The 24,331-nt window shown below is 45.4% G+C and overlaps 1 protein-coding gene across 1 annotated transcript in view; it reads left to right on the top strand.

Moving 5' to 3' along the window:
- Window positions 1–14,358, top strand: part of adora1b (adenosine A1 receptor b) — a 28,383-nt gene extending 14,025 nt beyond the window's left edge. Inside the window, exons 2-3 of the mRNA XM_063207978.1 lie at window positions 497–797; window positions 11,986–14,358. Coding sequence (XP_063064048.1) covers window positions 497–797; window positions 11,986–12,594 — 910 coding nt within the window. The 3' untranslated portion in view covers window positions 12,595–14,358. The remainder of the gene's footprint in view (window positions 1–496; window positions 798–11,985) is intronic.
- Window positions 14,359–24,331: the final 9,973 nt, after the last annotated feature.

The following is a 24,331-nucleotide window of genomic DNA, read 5'->3' as shown; positions in this document are numbered from 1 at the left end:
CGAACCAGTCTCTGGCATAACAGTCAATGCCCAACCGTTTGACCTATGCCCGGGGACAGTGTCTGTGGCTGTCTGAGTATGCATGTGTATACACACATCTGTGTGTGTGTGTGCTTATGTGTGTTTGTGTTTGCATATACTATGTGTGCGTGCATGTGTGTGTGTCTGTGCACATGTGTGTGTGTGCATATGTTCATGTGCGTATGTGTGTGTGTGTGTGTGTGTGTGTGTGTGTGTGTGTGTGTGTCTGCATGTGTGTGTGCTTATGTGTGTGTGTGTGTGTGAACACACGCTTGTGCTTATTCTTGTCCTGTCCCTGTCCCTTACAGCTACAAGCGGGTGGTGACCCCTCGGCAGGCGGTGGTGGCGTGCTGGGCGCTGGCCCTGCTGGTTTGTGCGTGTGTGTGTGTGTGTGTGTACATGTATGCGTATGCGTGTGTGAGCGTATGCTAATGCTTACTCATGTCCGTGTCCCCTGTCCCCTGTCCCCTTGCAGCTACAAGCGGGTGGTGACCACGCGGCGTGCGGGCGTGGCGGTGGTGGCGTGCTGGGCGCTGGCCCTGCTGGTGGGCCTGACCCCCATGCTGGGCTGGAACAACCTCAGCAACCTGCGGCGACGCAGCAACGGCACGGACATGGGCCCGGACATGGTGATCACCTGCCAGTTCGAGAACGTGATCAGCATGCAGTACATGGTCTACTTCAACTTCTTCGGCTGGGTGCTGCCGCCCCTGCTGCTCATGCTGGCCATATACACCGAGATCTTCTACATGATACACAAGCAGCTCAACAAGAAGGTCTGTCCCTCGCAATCAGTGGTGGACAAAGTGAAAGTAAAATTACTTTTGTGGTGTAATTACAACAGTAGCACATGATATTACATAGCTGTTACACGGTGTAGTGGCAACTCCTTCTGATAATGTATGCCACCTGAGGAGCGGGTGAATAAGCAACGAGTCTGACGCGACAAATCTTCCGACACAGGATCCTTAAGTTTAAAAAGTTTACTTACAAATAAAACATACAAAAGAAAAGAATTCACTGTCTGTTTCTTAAGTGGTGAAGCTTAACTGGTCGGTGGTTCTTTCGTATTCTAAATGTCCATGTGCCGTGCGCTGACGCAGCTGCCGGTCAGAAAACTGTATCACCACCACCCGACCTTCTGAATGACAAATGACGCATGTCACGCTTTATATACTGCGGCGTCTCGTGCACATTACACATTAGTGACGAAACATTCTCTTATCAAAATAATGAATTAAATAACATTTCTTTCTTCATGAATGTACACATGGTGTATCAAAATAATATTCTTAGAAAATAACAATTCCACTGTATATATGTAAATAATTATTCTTAATTCCAACATAAAATGCTTTTCTCAATATGGCTCTTACATTTCCGGCCCCTAATTGTTAACGCTATGGGCGGAACAATTACCAAACTTTAAATTACAAAAGAGCCATCAAATATCTTAAGTGTGATTTCTTAATCATGAACTTAAACATGAAATTCAAAGAATCAACTCAGTCCAGTATAAGAGTCCTTGAAGTCTTCAGGTCGCCTCTAGTAATAAACAAAGCTTACTCACTGGTCTGTCGAGCTGACTAGTCTTCGTCTGCACAACAGCTCGCCTTACCACACCTTTCGCATCAGGCAAGGTCTTGATGACCCGGCCCATTAGCCAGGAGTTGCGCGGCGCAGTGTCGTCCACTATCAAGACGACATCTCCCTCTTGGAAGTTCCTCTTGGGTCTTGACCACCGTTGCCGATTCTGGAGGGTTGGTAGGTACTCTTTGACCCACCTGGTCCAAAACAGGTCTGCAATATATTGCACCTGTCGCCACCGCCGTCGAGCATACTGGTCATCCCGGGAGAAGATTCCAGGTGGAATGCTGGGTTGCGCTCTCAGAAGAAGTAAGTGGTTCGGTGTCAAGACGTCGAGATCACTGGGGTCGTCTGATGCCAGGGTGAGAGGCCTGTTGTTCATGATAGACTCCACCTCACACATGACGGTAAGTAGACTCTCATCGTCCAGTGACTGTTGTCTGACAATGGAGTTCAGGATCTTGCGTACTGTGCGTATCTGTCTTTCCCACACACCTCCGTGATGGGAAGCTGCGGGGGCATTGAAGATCCAGTTGACTCCTTTCTCCATCATTGCATCAGCAATTCGACTTTGGTTCAAGTCTTGGAGAGCTTCACGTAGCTCTCTCTCAGCAGCTACGAGATTGGTCCCATTGTCTGACCGCATGATCTTGGCTTGACCTCTTCTGCATGTAAAGCGACGGAGCGCATTAACGCAAGAGTCTGTGTCCAGACTATGGGCAATCTCGATGTGGACAGCCCTTGTGGTGAGGCAGGTAAAGAGTACGCCGTACCTCTTCACATGGCTTCGTCCCCTCTTGACCTCAAAAGGCCCGAAAAAATCCACTCCTACGTTTGTAAACGGAGGCTGATCTGGTGTGATTCGATCCAATGGCAGATCTGCCATTTTCTGCTCTCCTGGTCTACTTTTGCGCCTTCTGCAGACAGTGCATTTGTAGATTATGCGCCTGATTGCTGAACTCACTTGAGGTATCCAATACCTGGTGCGCAGCTTGACCAGCATGTAGTTACGTCCGCAATGTCCAATTTCCTCATGGACGTTCCGCAGGATTAGAGTAGCGATCGTGGATTTTTTGTGGAGAATTGCGGGATGCTTTGTCTCTTCTGGCATTGACAGCTTGGAGAGACGCCCACCAACTCGCACGATGCCATCTTTCAGGAAGGGATCCAATTGGTATATTGGACTATTCTTTCTCACATGTCCACTTGTTCGTAGAGCTACAATTTCCTTTGGGTAAGTTAGTTGCTGACTAACCCTTATCAGCTCGTTCTCAGCCTCTTCCAGATCTTCTATGGTGAGCGACGCAGGCTGAAGTGTCAGCTTAAACTTTCTCATGTGCTCCGTTGCCAGCTGCTCTTGCTGGTTTGTCTGGCTCTCAGACTGCTTGATTTTGTCTATGAAGACCTTTCTCTCCTTTCGTAGGTGCAGCAGCAATTGCTTCAGCTTGGAGAGCCACGCCACTGCCCTTCTCAGCCTTGTCCAATCAGAGTAGTACTCAATGAGCTTACTGAGAGCCATCACCTTCTCCTGTCCCTCCTCTTCAACCTTCACAGCACAGGACTTGACCTCAGGGTCATCTTGGGGTTGGTCTTTCATGAAAGGCAAGTCAGGCCACTCTTCCTGAGGCCTCAGGAGGAAACTTGGGCCTTGCAACCAAGTCTTGCTTTCAATGAAATTCTTCACTTTCATTCCCCTTGACACCTGGTCTGCAGGGTTGTCTTCGGACTTTACATAATGCCACTGGGATGGAAGGCTGTGCTCTCTGATCAGTGTGACCCTGTTTGCGACAAACGTCTTGAAGCGACTGTGGTCATTCGCAATGTATCTCAAAACTGTGGTGCTGTCGGTCCAAAAGATGGAATCTTGGAGTGGCACCTGCAGTTCGTGTCGCAACATCTGGTCCATCTTCACAGCTACTACTGCGGCCGTCAGTTCCAGCCGTGGGATTGTGACACGTTTCAAAGGGGCTACCCTTGCTTTTCCCATCAAAAGAGTGCAACACCTCTCCCCAGTCTGGTTTGACATGAGCAGGTAGGTAGCGGTGCCGTAGCCAGTCTCTGATGCGTCAGCAAAATGGTGTAATTGTGCTGACTGCACAGGTCCAAAGGCTGCTGGTTTCACACATCTTCTCACTGTGAATCCTTCCAACAGATTCATCTCTGTCAACCATTCTTGCCATCTGCGTACATGACACTCCTTGATTTCTTGATCCCAGCCACACTTTTCTTCACACAGGGACCTTAGGATTTGCTTCGCGGGCAGGATAACTGGCGCCAAGAATCCTAGGGGGTCGTACAATGCGCCGACTACAGACAGAATCCCACGCCTCGTCATAGGCCGGTCGGGAACATTCAGTTCGAACTTGAAACTGTCTGAGATGGTGCACCATTGGATGCCCAAGGCGCGCTCCATGGGAGGAATGTTGTGGCTTAAGTCCAAGTCTTTCGTACCAGTTGCACGATCTTCTTCGGGGATGGTCGACAGAACAGCCTGACTGGAACTGACCCACTTCGTCAACTGAAAGCCACCCAAGGCGCACAGTGCTCTCAGGTCCTTCACGAGCTGAATGGCTTGAGCATCCGTGGGGACTGACTTCAAGCAGTCATCTACGTAAAAGTTGCAGAGAACTGTGTCAGCTGCTTCTGGGCTTGTTGTTCCTCGGTTGTCCTCGGCCGTTTTCCTTAAGGCGTAAGATGAGCAACTGGGTGAAGACGTAGCACCGAAACTGTGAACGGTCATTCTGAATTCTTCCAGGTCTTCACTCAGGTTGCCCTCCGGCCACCACAGGAAACGTAGAAGATCTGCATCCTCTTCAGGCACTTTAACCTGATAGAACATGGCTTTGACATCTGCCATCAATGCCACGGGTTCTTGACGGAATCTGACTAGAACGCCAATCAGTGTATTGGTAAGATTCGGGCCTTGCAGCAACTGCTCGTTAAGAGACACTCCTCTATACGTTGCTGTACAATCAAACACTACACGGATTTTGTTCTTCTTGGGGTGGTACACCCCGTGGTGGGGAATGTACCACACCCTGCCATCATCACGCTGCAGCTGCTCCTTGGGGACCTTGACAGCATATCCACAGTCAATGACATCCTTCATGAACGTCTTGTAGTCCTCATGGAAGCTTGCGTGTCTTTTCAACTTCTTTTTCAGGCTGTTGGCGCGCTGTTCTGCAATACAGCGATTGTTTGGCATTTTGATGGCCTCGTCTTTCAATGGCAGGCTCACACAGTAATGCCCATCCACCAGTCTAGCAGAGCTGCTCACCAGAGACATGAACTTGTGGTCTTCCTGTGACATTTCTTCTTTCTCTTCACAGTCACGCTCTGGGAAGTCTGCGTCATACTGCTGTCTCAGCAACTGTTCTATTTCCACTACCGACAGACGATTGACTGTGTGGCTCTCATCAGTCTCACTCTCCATCTTCAGACTTCGTAGCGATCCATATAACGTCCATCCTAAGGCACTTCGCACCGCGTACGGACCGTCTCCTTCACTATGAATCACCTGCCGTGGCTCCATGGCCTTCGGGACATTGGTGCCTATGAGCAGGCCGACCTCAGCGTTGATCTGAGGCAAAGACACATCTTTCAGGTAAGGCCAACACGCAATGTCTTCCTGCTTAGGTATGTTCTCTTCATGCACTGGAATGAAGTCATGGGTGAATACCCTAGGCAGGTCTATGTAAACATCTTCCTCCACACCACACACTTCCAAGTCTGACAGGGCAACCGTGTTCAGGACTTTGCTGTCATCTGCCCTGCTACAGCCCATGGTGTTGAGACGGATTTGCGTTCGTCTGCCCTTGAGCTTCAGCTTTCGTTGCAGGTCCTCAGTGCAAAAGCATGCGGTGCTGCCAGGGTCCATAAATGCATACGTTGTCACATATCTATCACTCTTCTTCGATTTGACCTTGACAGGCAGAACGGCTAATGCACATTTCCTTCCGGCCCCAATATAGGCACAAGCTTCATCAGACATGCATGCACTAGAGATTTCCTCACTCTCAGAGCTGTCTTCTTTCTTTCTTTCAGTAGGCGTGCTGTCTCTCTTTTTCTGGTCAGCAGGCGCACTGTCCTCTCTCTTTTCCATGTGCAACAGATCTGGATGTCTTAGTGAGCAGATTTGACACTTTGCTTTCTTTTTGCACTCTTTGCTGAGGTGTCCTGGGAACAGACATCCGAAGCACAGACCTTTGGACTTGAGAAAGTCCAATCTTTTCTGGAGTGGTTGCTCTCTAATTTTTCTGCACTCGGCTAGTGTGTGATTGTTTTGGCAGTAGACACAAGGCTTCTGCAAAGCTACAGCAGCTTTCTTCACTGTCGCATTTTGTTCTTTTACTTCTTGTGGAGCTTCAACTCCTGTAGCAAAACTGCTATTTCCCTTTGGACTACTTTTCTTGAATTGGAAATCCTTTTTGTTCTTTCCTTCCTTTGTTGCATGAGGCTCTGACACACTTCCGAATAGGGGGTTTGTGACGATCTTCGCCTGGCGATCAATGAAGTCAACCAGGGCTGAGAATCTTGCACGTCCTTTTCCCTTCTCTTCAATTTCAAAAGCAATCACTCTCCACCTCTCACGCATTTTATAAGGAAGCTTAGACAGGACAGCTCGCATATTAGTGGGGTTGTCCATTTCTTCCATGAACTCCAAGTCTCCCATTGTGTTCTTACAGCCCGTCAGGAATAGCGCGTAAGCATTGAGTACTTTGCCATCTTCTTGCTTGATGCTAGGCCAATTCAATGCTTTCTCCATGTAAGCGTTAGCTATCTTTAGCTCATTGCCGTAGTGTTTCTTCAGTAGCCTCCTGGCTTCCTTGTAGCCCTTTTCAGCAGGCATATGCTCACAGCTACGGACTAGCTCCTGCGCTTCCCCACTGGTGTACTGCTCCAGGTAGTAGAACACATCTTCATAGGTGTCAGCTTTGCTCTCAACAGCGTGTTCAAATGACCTTATGAACGACTTGTAAGTGAGCGGGTCACCTTTAAACACCGGAACATCTTTACGTGGTAAGCTTGACAGGTTATGCTGCTTAACTAGCATCTCTGTGATGACACTTTGTCTCTGTAACACCTGATGGAGGTCTTTGTCATCATTAATTTGTCTTGTAGCTTGTCTTTGGTTGCTACCAACTTGCTGGCGTACACCAAGACCAGCGCTCTGTGCTACTCTGCCAACTGAATGTGGTAGACTATAATCTTTTTCCTCCTCCTTCTTCACTTTGTGTCTAGACGATGCTCTGGAGACATAGCTGTTCATCCCATCTTCATATGACTGCAACACTTTCAATTTCGCAGTTGACTCTGCAAGCTTTCTTTCCATTTCCAACTTCTCTTTTCTAGCCTTTAGCCTTGCTTCTTCAAGCTCCAAGGCTTGCATTTCCTCCATTGCAGCTGCTCTTTCTAAAAGCGCTGCATGTTCTGCTTGCTCTTTGGCACGCACAGTTGACATTGAGCTCCCTGAGGATCTTCTTGAAACATTTGAGGCTGCGCCATCTTTTACTTTGCGTCTGCAATCTTGTAAATTGACTTGTGAAATGCTATCACTGGCATTTATGTCATCTTGCAGTGAAACCTCTGAATGTGTTTCTGGCCCATGTTCTATTTTTTGTCGCTGGCGACTGACCCAGTCCAAAGATTTCTCCATATATTCATTTACAGCAATTACTTTGTTACTGAACCATTCCTGATCAGTTTTCCTTGTTTCCTCATCCAGTAAAGGAATTATGGCGTCATTAATGTCTTCTATTTCTTTATGCATGAAGCACACATCACTTTGCAAAAGATCCTGTATTCTGTATACATCTCCATTATTTTGTATGAGCTCATCTATTTCGTTCATTTTAGTTGTGAGCTTGCTGAATTTTCCCTTTCTAGTTCCAATCAGTCTATGCAGCTTATCCTGTAATGCCTTTTCAGTGGGCTTGGGTGCCCTCTTGGCGCCATCATCGGCGGGCATTTGGTCATTCTCTAACTTGTCAGCCATCTTAATTAATTAGTGCACAATTCACAAACAAATGTCCAAACAGTCGAACTTTTTCAACATCAAATGCTTATGTCTTTCAAATTCTTCAGAGTGCAGTAATTATCTTAGCAGTAGATGGGTTTAAACATCCGTGAATGAACGAGCACGAGACATCACGTTCTCACTGCATGACTTCAGCTCGCTAGAGCAAGTGACTCAGCATTTAGCAATGGCAGCTAAGCTAGGTAGCATCAGCAGGCTAACACAGGCAATTTCAATGGACGGATTAGCCTTAGCCACAGCTCACCTCTCCAAACTTTTCCTCTCAACTTTCGCTCTCCTTCCAACGGCTCCGTATGGAATCTCTCTTCCACTGAAGCCTTTCTGCTGTTCCAGTTAACTTCTCTGTCCTTCTTTCGAAGTCCTCTGACCCTCTGTGGACGTTTTCTTGACTTCCAGGCGAAGTTTTTGGCTTCCAGGCGAAGTTTTCTGACTTTATGTAGTGGCAACTCCTTCTGATAATGTATGCCACCTGAGGAGCGGGTGAATAAGCAACGAGTCTGACGCGACAAATCTTCCGACACAGGATCCTTAAGTTTAAAAAGTTTACTTACAAATAAAACATACAACAAAAGAATTCACTGTCTGTCTCTTAAGTGGTAAAGCTTAACTGGTCGGTGGTTCTTTCGTATTCTAAATGTCCATGTGCCGTGCGCTGACGCAGCTGCCGGTCAGAAAACTGTATCACCACCACCCGACCTTCTGAATGACAAATGACGCATGTCACGCTTTATATACTGCGGCGTCTCGTGCACATTACACATTAGTGACGAAACATTCTCTTATCAAAATAATGAATTAAATAACATTTCTTTCTTCATGAATGTACACATGGTGTATCAAAATAATATTCTTAGAAAATAACAATTCCACTGTATATATGTAAATAATAATTCTTAATTCCAACATAAAATGCTTTTCTCAATATGGCTCTTACACACGGTTTACTCCATTTTACCTACCTATTGAGATAGACTTTGTTATTACTGAAAAACAATAAAAACCTAACAAGGACCCACCACAAACTCAACCCAACCTGTGCAGAATCAGCTTATTGTAAGACAAGTACATTGGTCTACTTTTTACTCAGATAAGTTACCTGTGTTGGAAAGAAACTGTGTTTCTTTTTTTTACTTTTACTTTTACTTTGTCCACCACTGCTCGCAATACATTACATCCTCATCCTTACCCAATGTTGTTTAACACTTGACCAAGATTTGACCAAGGTGGCGGCACGCAGAGTCGCAGCGGCCCGGAGTACTGAACTTTTTATTAGCTTCTGCTGCTACTAAGTATTGTACTCAAAACACAATTTCGTTGCCTTTTTTGACAATGACAATAAATTCTTGAATCTTGAATCTTGAATCATCAGTCGTTGACGTGGGTATACTGTATATATTTGTGCTATTCAAAATAATGGATCAATCAATTTTAAGTGGGTATACTGAAATCCCTGAAATTTAGAAGTGGGTATACCCGCGTTCTACGTAGACTACACCACTGTTTTTAGGGGCTTTTATGCCTTTATTTGACTGGACAGTCGAAGATGGTGACAGGAAGCGAATGGGACAGAGAGACAGGGAAGGATCGGGAAATGACCCCGGACGGACTCGAATCGGGGTCCCCGTGGGTGGGCACGCAGGCCGGAATGTGGGGGGCTTAGCATGCCCCCCCCTTTCTCAACCGTTTTTGAAGAAACGCCCCCTTGTCCTCATCATAAGCCTCCCGTCCCAACGCCCCTTTGACATCATCATAAGACTGACAACGCCCCCCTTGGGTATTAAAAAATAGACTAATGCCCCCCAATGGCAACTAAGCACCGCACCCTCTCAGCTGTATCCTTCTCAACACCCCCCCGGAGCTCTCAACGTCCGCAGGGGAATTGTACCGCCCCCTTTGAGAAACACTACATTACATGCTCCTTTTAAAACATGCACAAGGGGGCAGGGGGGATTTTGGACAGAACTGGCCTTGCATGAGGACTGTCATGTTGAAAAGCAGAGTAGAACCCACCGCCCGACTTGTCGCTATCGCCCAGACTCTCAGGATTTGGCTTATTGAAAATTTCCCGGGTTATTTTGGCATAAAATCTGATAATTATTCCAATTTTTTGAGCCTTAAAGTTGACAGGTATGAGAAGGTCATTACACTTAACACTTATACTGTATTACATTGCTATTTACTGTCCGTAGCTCCGTAGTGCACACCAACCGTTACTATCATAGTACTACACTACTATGACGGTTAGTGGTGTGGATTGGCACTGCCAGGGGCGTAGCACCAAATTTGGGGCCCCAGGAACAACCTCTTTCATGGGCCCCTCAAGAACATTTTCCATGGACCATTTTCCATAGGAGGGCCCCCGATGGGCCCCCCCAGGTGGGCTGGGCCCTAAGAATGAGTCAGGGTTTTCCCCCCCTGTTCCACTCCACTGGGCACTGCCCTCACGATCCGATTCGATCACGATTCGGGAGGTAGCGATTCGATTCGATTCGATTCGATTCTATGCGATCCGATCCGATTCAATTCTACAATGCATTGCAATGCATTACATTTCTACTGAAAGCAAAGTAAATGTTTAATCAGTCATGATGAGGCAATACAAGTAGTCAGATGCTGAGCAACAATTTATTGGCTGTTTTCTGTATCAGTCTGTAACAGTCTTTATCAGTCTTGCAATGTTTTGAAGTGCTTTTAATTAATTTAACATTCATTTGCTCCCGAAATATCCATGGAAGTAATTGAAACTTCAAAAAATTGCCGGATCGATTCTGGAACTTGCCGGATCGATTCTGGATCATCCATGCTCCGCATTGGATTGCATCGCCGAATCGATCATTGTTGACACCACTAATGGCGGTACACTGGCTGTTTAGTCTATTACATTACATTACATTGCAATTGGCAAACGCTCACTGTGGCATTACATTACATTACATTGCAATTTGTAGACTTACAATCGAGAACATAATCTTAGCCAACATGACTAACAGAATGCAGGGGAAATATTCAGAACAAGTGCAGATGCTAAGTATGGTTCATTAGTACAGGTTTAAGTTGAGTACACACATACATATCATGCCATAGAGCCTGGCTCAGCACAGGCGCAGCTCAAGCATCAATGTAGTTCAGTGTTTCCCAACCAGGGGTACGTGTACCACTAGGGGTACGCGAGCACACTGAAGGGGGTACTTGGAAAAATTTAATTTTTACAAATGCATGGAGCATAGTCACACTGGAACAGAAAAAGCGATGTAAAACACAAGTTAGGGGGTACTCGTGGCACAACAAAAAGGCTCGGGGGTACATGAGACAAAAAAGGTTGGGAAACACTGATGTAGTGGATGGTCACGAAAGAGAAGAGTCTCTACTTGTTTCTTGAAGGTTGAAAGAGATGTGCCTAGTCTTTCTGCCTCTGGGAGATTGTTCCAGCACTAAGGGACAATGACAGTGAACAGTCTCGACTAGGATCGCTTAGAGCGAGAAGGCGACAGGCCCAGACAGTTTGTGTTGGAGGAGCATAGTTCTCTGCCAGAAACATTAGTATGTCCTTCAGCTAAGCTGGAGCCGTTCCTGCTGTGGTCTTGTTGGCAAGGGTCAAGGCCTTGTGCTTGGTCCTCCAGGCAGCAATCAATCGGTAGCCAGTGGAATTCGATGAATAGAGGAGTAGAATTACGACTTGGTCATTGCCATTCTACAGCTAATTTATAACAGGAGACGTGTCTTGATGGGATATTACATTGGGCCTACATTTCATTACAGTCAGTGCTTGAAGTGGGGGGGAACTACCCTTCCTCATAATCTTCATCATCAGCATTCCGGCAGAACTTGGGCCTATCTTGTGCGCCGCATTTTACAAGTTAAAAACAAGCGTTTCAAAATGTGTGCAGGCAATTATAGGCCTACAGAAAACGTGACTTGTAACCTAGGCTACTCATTTGGTACTGATGAGACTGTCGGAAAATCGGGGTTCCTGCACTTTTGTTTTGGATGGTATTTTCGGACGATTAGGGTACCTCTTTTTTTCCACTTCAAGCACTGATTACAGTGGTGGACACCTTACTGCTTACTATTTAGTTCTTTAGCCTACTTAAAGTAACTCTCATCTCGGCCCTACCGTGGCTGATATGGTAGGGCACACGTTTACCACTTGGCTGACCCGGGTTCGATTCCTAGTCCGGGTCCTTTGCCGGTCCTTCCCCATCTCTCTCTCCCAGCTCACTTCCTGTCTCTCCTCCACTATCCTGTCTCACAAAAACCAATAAAGGCTGAAAAGCACAAAAAACACTTAAAAAAAAGTAACTCTCATCTCTCTTCTGCTGCTCTCTTCTCCTCTCCACTAGGTGAGCACCAGCCACACGGACCCCAGCAAGTACTACGACAAGGAGCTGAAGCTGGCCAAGTCGCTGGCGCTGGTGCTCTTCCTCTTCGCCGTCAGCTGGCTACCGCTGCACATCGTCAACTGCGTGACGCTCTTCTGCCCGGCGTGCCACAAGCCCATGCCCGTCATCTACGTGGCCATCCTGCTCACGCACGGCAACTCGGCCGTCAACCCCATCATCTACGCCTTCCGCATCAAGAAGTTCCGCACCGCCTTCCTGAAGATCTGGAAGCAGTACCTCTGCTGCAAGGACACGCCGCCCCTCGACACGCAGCACAGCGAGAGATTCAACCACCACGACGGCAACGGCAACGGCCACGGGGCGCCGGTGCCGCCAGGGCAGACGAAGACGCTGGCTGCCGCCTCACCGGCAACCCCGACGAAGCAGCCGATTTCACCGCAGCAGACAGGGCCGGAGAAAGACCCGGCGGTGGGCCCGAAGAATGACACGGAGAAAGGGCCCAACTCGACAGAGAACAAGCAGGTGTCGTCTGACTCGGAACAGCAGCCAGACATGACAACTCGGAATGGGCCAGGACTAGGGGAGCCACTTGAGCAGAATAGCGTATGAGGACTGGTATGCGGATGGACATACAGCGGTTGGATTAGTGCGATGAACAAGAATACATAAATAAAAAGCCCATGTACAGTAATATGTATATATTAGCCTAAATTCATACACACACATACACACACACACACACACACATGCACAAACAAACATACACACACACACACACACACAGTGACCTGGGGTCCGTTTCTCGATTCTTGTCGTTGCTAACCGTCTTAAGACCGTCTTACCATTCCCTTGGATTTAGTGGTAAGCGTCGCTGTCGAGAGAGACTTGAGTCGCTCTTACGAAGGACGTTGCTACGGTCGTTAGCAAAGACGCTTTCGAGATACGGACCCCTGATGTACAATTACGGACAAAAACACAAACATGCTTACTTACATTTATACACATACACATACACAAAGAAGAGAGAGTAGTCGTTTTGAATGTACATCAGAGGTTATCAAAATGCTGCTGACTGCAATTCTTGGCGTTGCATATCAGGGTGTGGAGCTCCAGGGCACTAGAGAGGAGAAAAAGGAACTTGTGGAAACTTTTAGAACACTGGCACGGAATATTACCTGGCAGCTGATTCTAGAACACTTCTGCACCTGTTCATGGGCAGATCTGAGGGTACGTCTTTCCTTTGATGTCTTTGACAAAGAGCCACAAATTGCCATTGATATCACTGTAAACATACTGTATATGTCTTTTACAAACTGGATGAGTTACGGCTTCTCTCTGATAGCCAACTACCCTGAAGGATATATTATGAACTTTGAGATGCAGAGGGGAAGAAACAAGACAAAAGAAACTGGAATTTTGTTGACCTTTTAATGTGCAATATGCTATTATACAAGGTTTCTGATATCTACATAATGTGTCATCGAAGGGAATATACTCTGAAAAAGAAAGATCACTCCAGAAAATGTGAATGTAAACATGAGTTTTTTTAAATGCAAAAAATGTGGTATATACAGTACATTAAAAAAACAAAAACATCAACAACAACAACTACGATTCAAAAACTGCTCGTCCTACCTTCACAGCAGACTAGATATAGATACTGTTGCCTAACGATATTGAAAAAAAGAGAAAAACACACACATCCGTCTCATAAAGATTGGGTGCAGGACTTGCAAAATCACATGAAAACTGAAAGTAAACCATGCTCTGTGGCACCAAGCTCCCGTTTCTCTTGTTTTCATTTGACGTTTCTGATGGCCGAAACATCACATTGATATAAGAGAAACGGGGTCCTACCATGGCTGATATGGTAGGGCACACTATTACCACTCGGCCGGCCCGGGTTCGATTCCCGGTCCGGGTCATTTGCCGGTCCTTCCCCATCTCTCTCTCCCGGCTCACTTCCTGCCTCTAGTTTACTATCCTGTCTCACAAAAAATACTTTAGAAAAATAAAATAAGAGAAACGGGAGCTTGGTGTCGCGGACTTTACTTTCAGTTTCCATGCCTAACGATACTGACCCACAATGCCATGTGGACTGGACTGAACTGCAAGAGGTCGAGAAGGGGTCTCTCTCTCTGCTGACGAGTACGGTTACTAATCCCCTCATTGAGTTTTTGAGCCCTGTGATGATCCTCAGCTCCCAGTTTACACACATCCATCATGGAAGAGGTGACACAGGGTGTGTGTGTGTGCGTGTGCAGCATGTGTGTGCTTGACCATGACCGTGAGTGTGCGCAAAGTACATGTGTACGTGTGTGTTTACAAAGTGGAGGGGAGAACTTCTTTTTAAATGAAAGCGCACAAAAATACACACACACACACACACACACACACACACACACACACACACACACACACACACACACACACACACACACACACACACACACACACACACACACACACACACACACACACACACACACACACACGCAGTGGTGCAGTAAGTTCACTGCTCTTTACAGTATTGAAGTATAATTAGTGTAAGAAGGTGGATTTCCCAGGATTCAAAAATAATTCTTAAAAATATATATATCTGGGCCACCTCCAAGGCTAAATAAATAGTCTGTGAAAATGATATAATATCTGATTCTTGTGCAGCTTCTTTTTATTTGAAATGCAGTAGAATATTTCATTGACTTTTTTAAAGAAAACTATCACACTGATCTGCTTCTCTCACATTATGAACAACTGTATTTGTCACTTTTTGTTCTTTTTGGAGATAAAGTGAATGGTGAATTGCATAATATTTATGTTGATTAATTGCCAATGATTAATGCAAAAAAAAATGTCTGACAATCTCTGTGAAACCCAGTGCTGCAGCTCTTGTGTCTTTATTTTGTCTTGACTTCTGTTTTGTCCCTTCTTTCGGTAACACATTACTTGACGCCGGTGTCATAAGCATGTCATTACAGAGAGTGTCATGGCACAATTATGCATGTATCATAAACATTATGTCCATGTCATAAACATTTTGTGACTATTGGCCTTAAGTGACCACTTGGTTGTCTTTGCCATAACCGAATGTCACATAATGCCAAGAGTCATAAAATGTTTATGACATGGACATAATGTTTGTGACTTATCTATGACTGTGCCATGACACTATTATGACACTGTAATGACATGCTTATGACACCAGTGTCAAGTAAATTGTTACCCTTCTCTCAGTGTCATCATGAATAAGGAATGTCATGTGACATTAAGCCTGGACCTGCCAGACATAAGTGCTTTAGTAATTGTTTCAAAGTACACACAAGTTCTCATGCACAAGCCTTCTGTTATCCAGGTTCAGGGGTAAAACAGGAAAACTTGACCAATATGAAAAGTTAATAAAACACTGCACACTGGATACTGTTCCTTTTTCTTTTTGCGCATAGTTTGCTCCAAGATATAATTAAAAAAAAAAATCAGTATGCAGTGTGTGTTGTTTCAGGAACTTTTCATATTAAAACAGGTTTCCTTTTGCATTATGTCTGGCCCAGGAGTTATGGGAGGTAGCCAGGCCATGCCCTCCTAGTGACACTACACCTTTAGTGTTGCTTCTAATCAGGTCAAGAGCAATGTAAATATAGTTTCTGATCTCCCGAAAAAAATCAGGAACTCCACCCACCTTGTCGGACACCAGTCAACAAGTAGCCAACCCAGGGAGGCAGGTCAACCATGCCACTTGGGAAACGTTAATTGTAATGCTCTTGGTCAGACCAAGTCTCGAAGAGATTTGAAAGTCGATGATAATCAGGATATCTGGGAGGGATTTGGTCTTGTTACCAGTCAGCTGGGCAGTCAACGAATGTAGGAAGGACTAAGGATGGGCTCGCAGCAGGGGCGGAGCACTAGTATTGTGACGGGGGGAGATGTGTCAGAGGCCCCTGTCTGACACATGTCGTGCTGGAGTCTGCCATCATAATGGGCCATAAATAACGTCTGGTCATTGCGTATAATAGTTGATAAATACTGAGTTTGCTATTCATCATAGAAATGTGCACATCAATGGTGTGTTGGGTCCACGAAATATCGTAGAAGGGGCCCCAGCTAGATGTTTGGCGATCGAAAGCCATTGGCAGGGGGCCCCCCCAAATGGTGAGGCCCGGGGTTTCTGGCCCCTATGCCCCTCCCTCTGCTCCGCCCCTGGGTCGCAGAATTTGAACAACAGAGTTCCCCCTTCCCCCCAGTATTCCTTTTTCAATGTCATGAATAAATACTGTATATCTAAGCCAGGAGATACAATAGGACACATATTTCAGAGTTTACCCCTCCCTCTTCATTTCTCAATTCGAAACCCTCCAAACGAATGAAATTAGTATGAGGATACAACACCTGACTCTGTGACATCCACAGAAGCTCTTAGAATCTGTAATGGTCTCTCACTCATTTCTTACTGCTCGTTGCATTAGTGAGTGTACGTCTTCCATGCAATGACTGAACATTTTGGACAATGCCACAGTCTATTTAATAATACAATGGCAAAGAGAGGTGTCTGTAGGATAACTCAACTGTAAGGTTCAACCTACCCCTATCACATATGCTAAGATATTCATAAGCTAATCAAAAGCCTGGATGTGACTGTGGAGACACAATCATTTTGTGCAGCTTGCATCTGCTTCCAATTAAACGGGAGGAGTGGGTTGATTGCTATTGTCAGTGTCTGCATTCATTAAGTGCAGGATTGTTAACGCCAGCTGTTTGACAAACACATTACTGGAAAGCCCTCATATCGTGTAGCCTTCTCTAAGACCCTATCTATGTTTGTAAAGCCATGTATTTGGGTCATTTATAAGTAAATGGAGTTTTAGCTCCCAGAAACTGATATTTTTAAATCTGAAGTTTTCCTGTAAGTGGAGATTGCTGAAATGCATCACAATGTTTTTTGTTTTCCAAATTCCAGGTTTACAGGTTAATGGAAATAAATATGCGATTCTAAAAACTATTCAAATACATGTAGCTATAGGACTTAGATATTATTGCCATTAATCTGAACAAAGATAATGATCTGAATCACCAAACAAATAATTTTACCCCCATATGTTTATTCCATTCAGCAAGTTCCATGCATTTTTATTCAGAATGGTTTGCAAAGTGTTTGTGATAAACCGAACAGCACTGGTAAACACTTGTGTTACATATACTGTACTATTTTCCTGATCATGAAGTGATGTTTTGGATGTTTGAATGGATATCTAGCCTGCCTATTGTGACTGCAAATCTTTTCAAAAATTTGGTCCAGCTAACGACTAGCATAGTCAAGCCATTTCTCCAAGGTAGATGCAAAGGGTGTATCTAACTTGCATTCATGAAATGCCATCATACTGTACACTACTGGTTAAAGCTACAATCACTCAGGCAACCCTTTCTTTCATGTAGGTGCTGTTTCCACGTAGCAGGATATTGTTTTACCAGGGTATTTTTTTCTCCTGTTAACCCCTTAAGACGCGGCTTAATACATTTGTTGTTACCAGTATGGTAATGACCAAGTCGTGGTGCATTTCTAAAGGGCCTGTGTTGTGTCATAGTATTGTAGTGCTATGGTAGTTACATTTCAATGACTATTACAGCGTGCCACTGGAGGTACGGCGCGCATTAAGGGGCTACGATGTAAACGCAACATGTGGATAAAAATAAATCCTCCATTGTAACAAATGCGTTTCAGCCCCCTAAACAGGATATTTTTTTCTCCTGCTTTTTATACCTGGATTTTAAATATCTGCTACGTGGAAACGGAAGGCCAAAACCAATACAAAACCAAAGCAACCAGGAGAAAAAAATATCCACATATAAAAATATCCAGCTATGCCTAAACAGCACCTTAGACTGGTGTGTCATTGCTTTAAACACCACATGAAGAAATTCTCAACATTGGTTGGTCCCTTTTCTTGACCTTGGGGCAATCTGTGAACCTCTCTATCATGCTTACTCTGGGCCATGCCACATTATGTTTATGTGTCCATGGACATATTTCTAACACTTGTCCTCTGAAGAATTGGCAATCATGGATAGGCATTTAGGGTGTCAAACGTGTAGCCCAAAGGTTGGTGCGTCAACCCCCCGACCCGCCAGTAATTAACCAGTGCTATTCTATTTCATCTATTTTTAAATCACAGCCTTATCAAAATCACATGTAAGGTGGGTTGGAGTGTCTAGTTTCATAATATAGAATTAAATGGGAATAGTACAGTTTCGGCACTTAACGAATGCGATTTGAAATGTACTCGTGCATTTTCAGCAGTCAAAACTGTACGTTAACTAAACATGGCTTGTTACTCATCACAGTGCCTCTGGTCTCTGTGAGGGTGCATCACATTAGACGCCAGAGAGATGCTTCACAGCATGCCAAACAGATGGCACAGTCTTGTTCAATTTCATTTTCCTAACCTCTCCCTCTCCCCCCAACACACACAGACACACACACACTTACATACATAAAGACGTGCACATGCATTCACTCTGCACAAATTAATTTACATATATGCATCCCCCTATCCCCCTTCCCATCATCACCACACACACACACACACACACACACACACACACACACACACACACACACACACACACACACACACACACACACACACACACACAAAGACACACACACACACACACACACACACACACACACACACACACACACACACACACACACACACACACACACACACACACACAAACACACACAAACACAAATCACATCACATACAGTATGAGCCCATGCACATGTGTGTGCATACTCACAAGCGCACATGCAATTTTACATTTAGTAAGTGCAGTGTGAACAAAGCAGCTTACAGGGCCATGCAGGTGTGCTTTAATAACCAAAATGCCCTTGACCTCTGACACCTAATGCTGTAATCCATTGCTCTTTGACCCTGACAGATAGATTAAGCAGTCAAAGCACGGCACGTCCACCACAATCATGGCCACCCCATCACACAGCCTTGCCAGAGAGAGTAGAGAGATACATATATATACACTTAGAGAATCTCTGGCCTTGCCCTTTGGGAAGCGCGCACCCATGTGTGTCATACGGTACAAAGTGTTACCATCTACACTGCAGGGCCGCTGATACCTTTGGCCGGGCCTGGGAACAAAGTCTTCTTAAAGGGCCCCCAGCCAGGGCCAGATTAATGCATAATGAATACGTAAAATTTGATGGTGGTGGTAAGTATTCATGAAAAAGGCATTAGTGAATGGGCTGCATGAATTCTGGAAATAAACAACTAAAAATCTCACACATTCTATGCGTTTACATGAGACACTTAAGTCCGATTTAACTCACTTTAAATCTTAATTCCACTCTAAAAATATCATGTAAACACTTACCGAACAGGATTTAAGTTTATTCCGATTTAAACTTAAGTCCGATTAAAGTGGGTGGTTTAATCCTCTTTTAAATCCGATTAAACACGTTCCTCTGTCATGTAACCTTTTATTCGGAATTACAATAGAGCTCTTCAGCGTTGACGTCAACTTGTATGCGGCGTTTGGACTACCGGTTCCATGGCGATTTTTTACATTGCAAAACGCCATAGAGATTCAGGTTTGGCAAAAATATAAGTTGCACGCCAACAACGAACATTAGCGTGTCCCCGCATCTCTTTCTCATTAGTGGAACGGATCGTATCATCATGTTGGTGTATTCACATGTTAAATCATGACGATTATAATTCAATATTGCTAACCCCTTTCTGATCATTAAAACTTCCGAACTACATGCTTTCCTTTGGTTGCCATGGGTACAACCTTCCGCACGTACATGACGTTAGATACAGGCGCCGCTTCTGTAGTCGCCAAAAGTTTCCGGGTTTAGCATATGGACGCAACATCGTATTTATGTCGAAGTTTGACACAAAATGATCAACCATGTCATACCTACAGCCTATTTTTAACACCCTCGACAGTTTGCGGGGGTTCGCTAAGCGCGTGCTTGCACTCGGAGCTTATTTGAAACTAGCCCCTATTCATTCCCTATGGAGGACGGAAGCCGATACGAACCAGGAAGTCCTTAAATGCTAACATGAAAGACTACAATCTACTACATGCTTCCGCGTTACTGAAGAACTCTATAAATCCAGTCGTTCCACGCATGCTCGTTGACCACATGATGGCGCCAAGAGACCGTGCTCTTTGCCAGAGAGAAAAACATGGCGGCACTTCCTGTTAATTTTCACATGAAAGTTTTGCTTAATTTAAAGTCCCTAAGCGACTATAAATGTTGTGGCTTCCATATATTGATGTAAAAGTGCCCCACGAAGTAATGAAGCACAACAAAGTTACTCCACATTACTATTTGACCACTCGTTTTTCTATGCTAACAGTGTAGTTAATGTAGCATTGTAAATGATCCAGGGAGAAAGGGGGAAATGTTGTGATTTCAGTCCGCCTGAGGCAACGATTTTCGTGGGGAAGATGACCTGCATCTCGGTGGCATTGGACCACGCCCCCGTGCCTTATTTGGCTCGCTCAGCACGTGCGTCCTCAGTCCAATCGCAATGCTTTATTTTCCCCAGACGTTTAATCGCATTTAAGTGAAAGTGCCATGTATACACATCGCAAAATAACTCTTAATCCGATCTATTTAAATCGCATTTATTAAATCGGACTTAAAAACATCATGTACACGTAGCCAGTGTCCCTTTAAAGGGCCCCCACTCAGGGCCGGATTAATGCACAGGCTGGATATGGCTGCAGCCTTGGGCCCCCCACCTGCCAGGGGGGCCCTGATTGGAATTGTGACAAGATGCAATATTGAAAAAATTAATCTGTGGTGTTGAGTACAGTTGGTAGACATGTTACCCTAATTCCTAGCTTGCAATTATGATGACACTGTTTATGTAAATTTGTCGAGAAATTTGTCCTTCATGGGGCCCCACAGCAGCCTGTAGCCTAGGGGCCCCAGGCCATCTTAATCCAGCCTTACCCCCACCCAATACACACTGAACATGCATAATGATGAGAAGTCTGGCCCTCCTCTCTCCCTGGGCCTGGGTAAAGTGCACCATGTACACCTCCCTGTACCACTTCCCTGGCACCTCTGCCACTATTACCAGGTTGCAAAGCTTTTTACTGCTCTGTCCTGGGCGGATACTGTACATATTTCCGCTGGACACTGAATGAAGAGCACCATTGTTTACATGAAAATGTGTCAATTGAGTTGTCCAAATGTTGAGGTGATTTTTTTTGTCAGACTGACAAAAGGCAACCCTAGTCACTCACACACACGCACGCACGCACGCACGCACGCACGCACGCACGCACGCACGCACGCACGCACGCACGCACGCCTAGGTGTCCTCACATACGTACATCTACCACCATGCTTCTTCTCCCATCCAGGGTGGTCCATAAACTCATTCCTCTCCCGTTCCTCCCTCATGTGTCTCCCACTGTGGGCATGCCTTCTAATGTATGTCCTCACAGCAAGTCATGAAACACGCTCTGAAAATCAAAGAACTCTGCTTGCTTCATGTCACCAAGCTCACCAACATCCACCCTGTTTTGTGACTTTCTAGCAAAGGGGGGAGATGACTTCCCCTGCAGAGTCAATTTTACAGCAATAATTCAACACTTGTACAGTAGAGTCAAGTTTAACACTCTTCTTGTTGTTGGCCTTACTCTCTGTGTGTTGAATTAACACTGAAGCATGTGCTTCACTACTCTACTCCTGGCTGCATGACCGTGGCATGCTCTATTTATGGGAGGTCTTTTGTCCTTGAGGCGGCACTGGAAACCACTAAACCACGCCGATGGGTTTGCTTCAGTGTTGCCAGATGGGGCGGCTTCCTTCCCGCCCAATTGGATTTGCTTAGAATGACCGTCTGCACTGCGGGTGAAAAGGGCATTTGGGCTAGTTTTTCTGCAGATTTATGGCCATAGAAATCTAGATATTAGTTGAAAGTGGGCGGGATTTAGTGCCTCCAGGCGGGTTTTGAGCATTTTTAGGGCTGGAGATTATCAGTCTCATCTGGCAACCCTGGTTTGCTTCCTCTGCCGTTTCCACAGACACCCTTGCCATTCCTGCAGGCAGACTGCTGTTAACAGTACTACTACATGCTTAATGCAGTGTGAAAAATGCTGTCAACAAACAATGTTCCAAATAAAATGCCACTGGGCATCAAAATGTGTTTAAAATGTGTTTCCACAGTGCACAGCTTTTCGCTTTAAATATTACTTATCAAGACTGTACATGTGAATAGGAAAGACGGAGAGAAATGGATGGTAGGAGATTTTTGGGGGGCCTCTGTCAGAGGGTATAATAGAAAGAGAGAAAACAATTTGATTGAAATGATTTTCACAGCAAGGTAGGTATACCAAAGTCAACTGATCTACAGTCAGCCCACTGATATGGGTGTGATGCAGGGGGACAAACAGGTTTGTTGTCACAGGCCTAAGGAGAGAGTAGAGTAGAGTATCGTTTATTGATCCCAGGGGGAAATTAAGGTGTCAAGTAGCATACACACATACATAAATGAAGACATTGCCCACAAGACGTAACACACATATTACACATAAAATAATCATCATATATAGCTCACTGTTACATATATTTGCCAAGGCATCTCTCTCTCTCTCTCTCACTCTCCCTCGCTCACACACACGCACACACACACACACACACACATACACACACACACACACACACACACACACACACACACACACACACACACACACACACACACACACACACACACACACACACACACACACACACACACACACACACACCACAGATAAAGTGTAAAGTATAAAGTGTCTACAGTGTTCACGTGTGCCTTAGCTGAGTGGCACATAGAAGCCAAGACAAAGTGGCCATAAAGTGTCCAGGAGTGTCCATAGTCTCTCTGCCTAGTACAATGTCCATTGTATTCCTTGGAAAAAGAGATGAGATGGGGGGGGGGGTGTAACACAAGTCGCCCCCCTGTCTCACAACACACACACATACACACTCACACACACACTCACACACTCACACACACACACACACACACACACACACACACACACACACACACCAAAAATAAAGTGTACATAGTGTCACCTGTGCTGGGTGGCCAAAAACAAAGTGTCCAGGAGTATCAGTAGTCCAGGGGGTTACACAAGTCGCCAACTGTGTCTCTACACACACACACACACACACACACACACACACACACACACACACACACACACACACACACACACACACACACACACACACACACACACACACACACACACACACACAAACACACACACACACACACACACCCACACACACACAAGCAGCTGTGCATTGTCACTGTCCAGTGAAGAGGAGTCGAAGAGTAAAGGGTTAAGAGTCCAGGTAAATAAAGTGGCAGGAGTGGGATTTGTTATGCAGTCCAGTCCCCTATGACAATCTCTCTTTGTGTGTCCTTCTGTGCAATGTTGAATAGCTGGATGGACCTGGGTACAAATGACTTCCGCAGCCTGTCTGTCTTGCAGGAGATGGCGCGCAGTCTGTAGCTGAACAGGCTTCTCTGGTTGTCGAAGACTGGGTACAGGGGGTGCTTGTAGTTGAGAGAGGGGCCCCATCATTTTCCTGTGCCCATTTAAGGCTGTCGGCATCCATGCCTATAGGATATCATGTGCAATCCCACCAAAAATCAAAACAGTTTCCACCTGTCTAATCGACAAACGACAGAGCAGCATGCAAAGTCTCTCACTAAAAACAATAAGGTGTGAAGAGGACAAGGCCCCGAAGCCTGCCATGGAACATTAGGGTTACATTATTTCCATTAGGTTATTTGGTAAACCTGTTTACATCACAATGGTCTGACTCCTATCTTAATGCTCTCTGGACTTGAGATCAGACATCTCATCTCAATGTCACTTTAACTGTTACGTGGTGTGGTTAAGCGATATTCTGTCAAAAAATGTCACCATTTACAAGGGGATGTATTGACCATCCACTGGCCAGAAAGACCATTTTGAACGAACCCATTGTCTCTACTTTTCTGGATTTCTGCTGCCACCTAGTGGGTACTTATGCAGCTTGCAACCCTGTGTGGGTCTTGAGGCAGCCATCTCTTCTTTCTCGCAATCTCATCTATGTACAAGCTTCCATCATGCTCAACACACCTATCATGCGCAACACATACACTCGCAGAAACACTTACAGACATACACGCACGCCACGCACGCACGCACGCACGCGTGCACACACACACACACAGACACACACACACACACACACACACACACACACACACACACACACACACACACACACACACACACACACACACACACACACACACACACA

This window comes from Engraulis encrasicolus, chromosome 10 (assembly GCF_034702125.1).
Source record: "Engraulis encrasicolus isolate BLACKSEA-1 chromosome 10, IST_EnEncr_1.0, whole genome shotgun sequence".
Lineage (NCBI taxonomy): Eukaryota > Metazoa > Chordata > Actinopteri > Clupeiformes > Engraulidae > Engraulis > Engraulis encrasicolus.
Note: the sequence above shows the minus strand (reverse complement) of the source record. Positions and strands in the feature narration are given on the sequence as shown.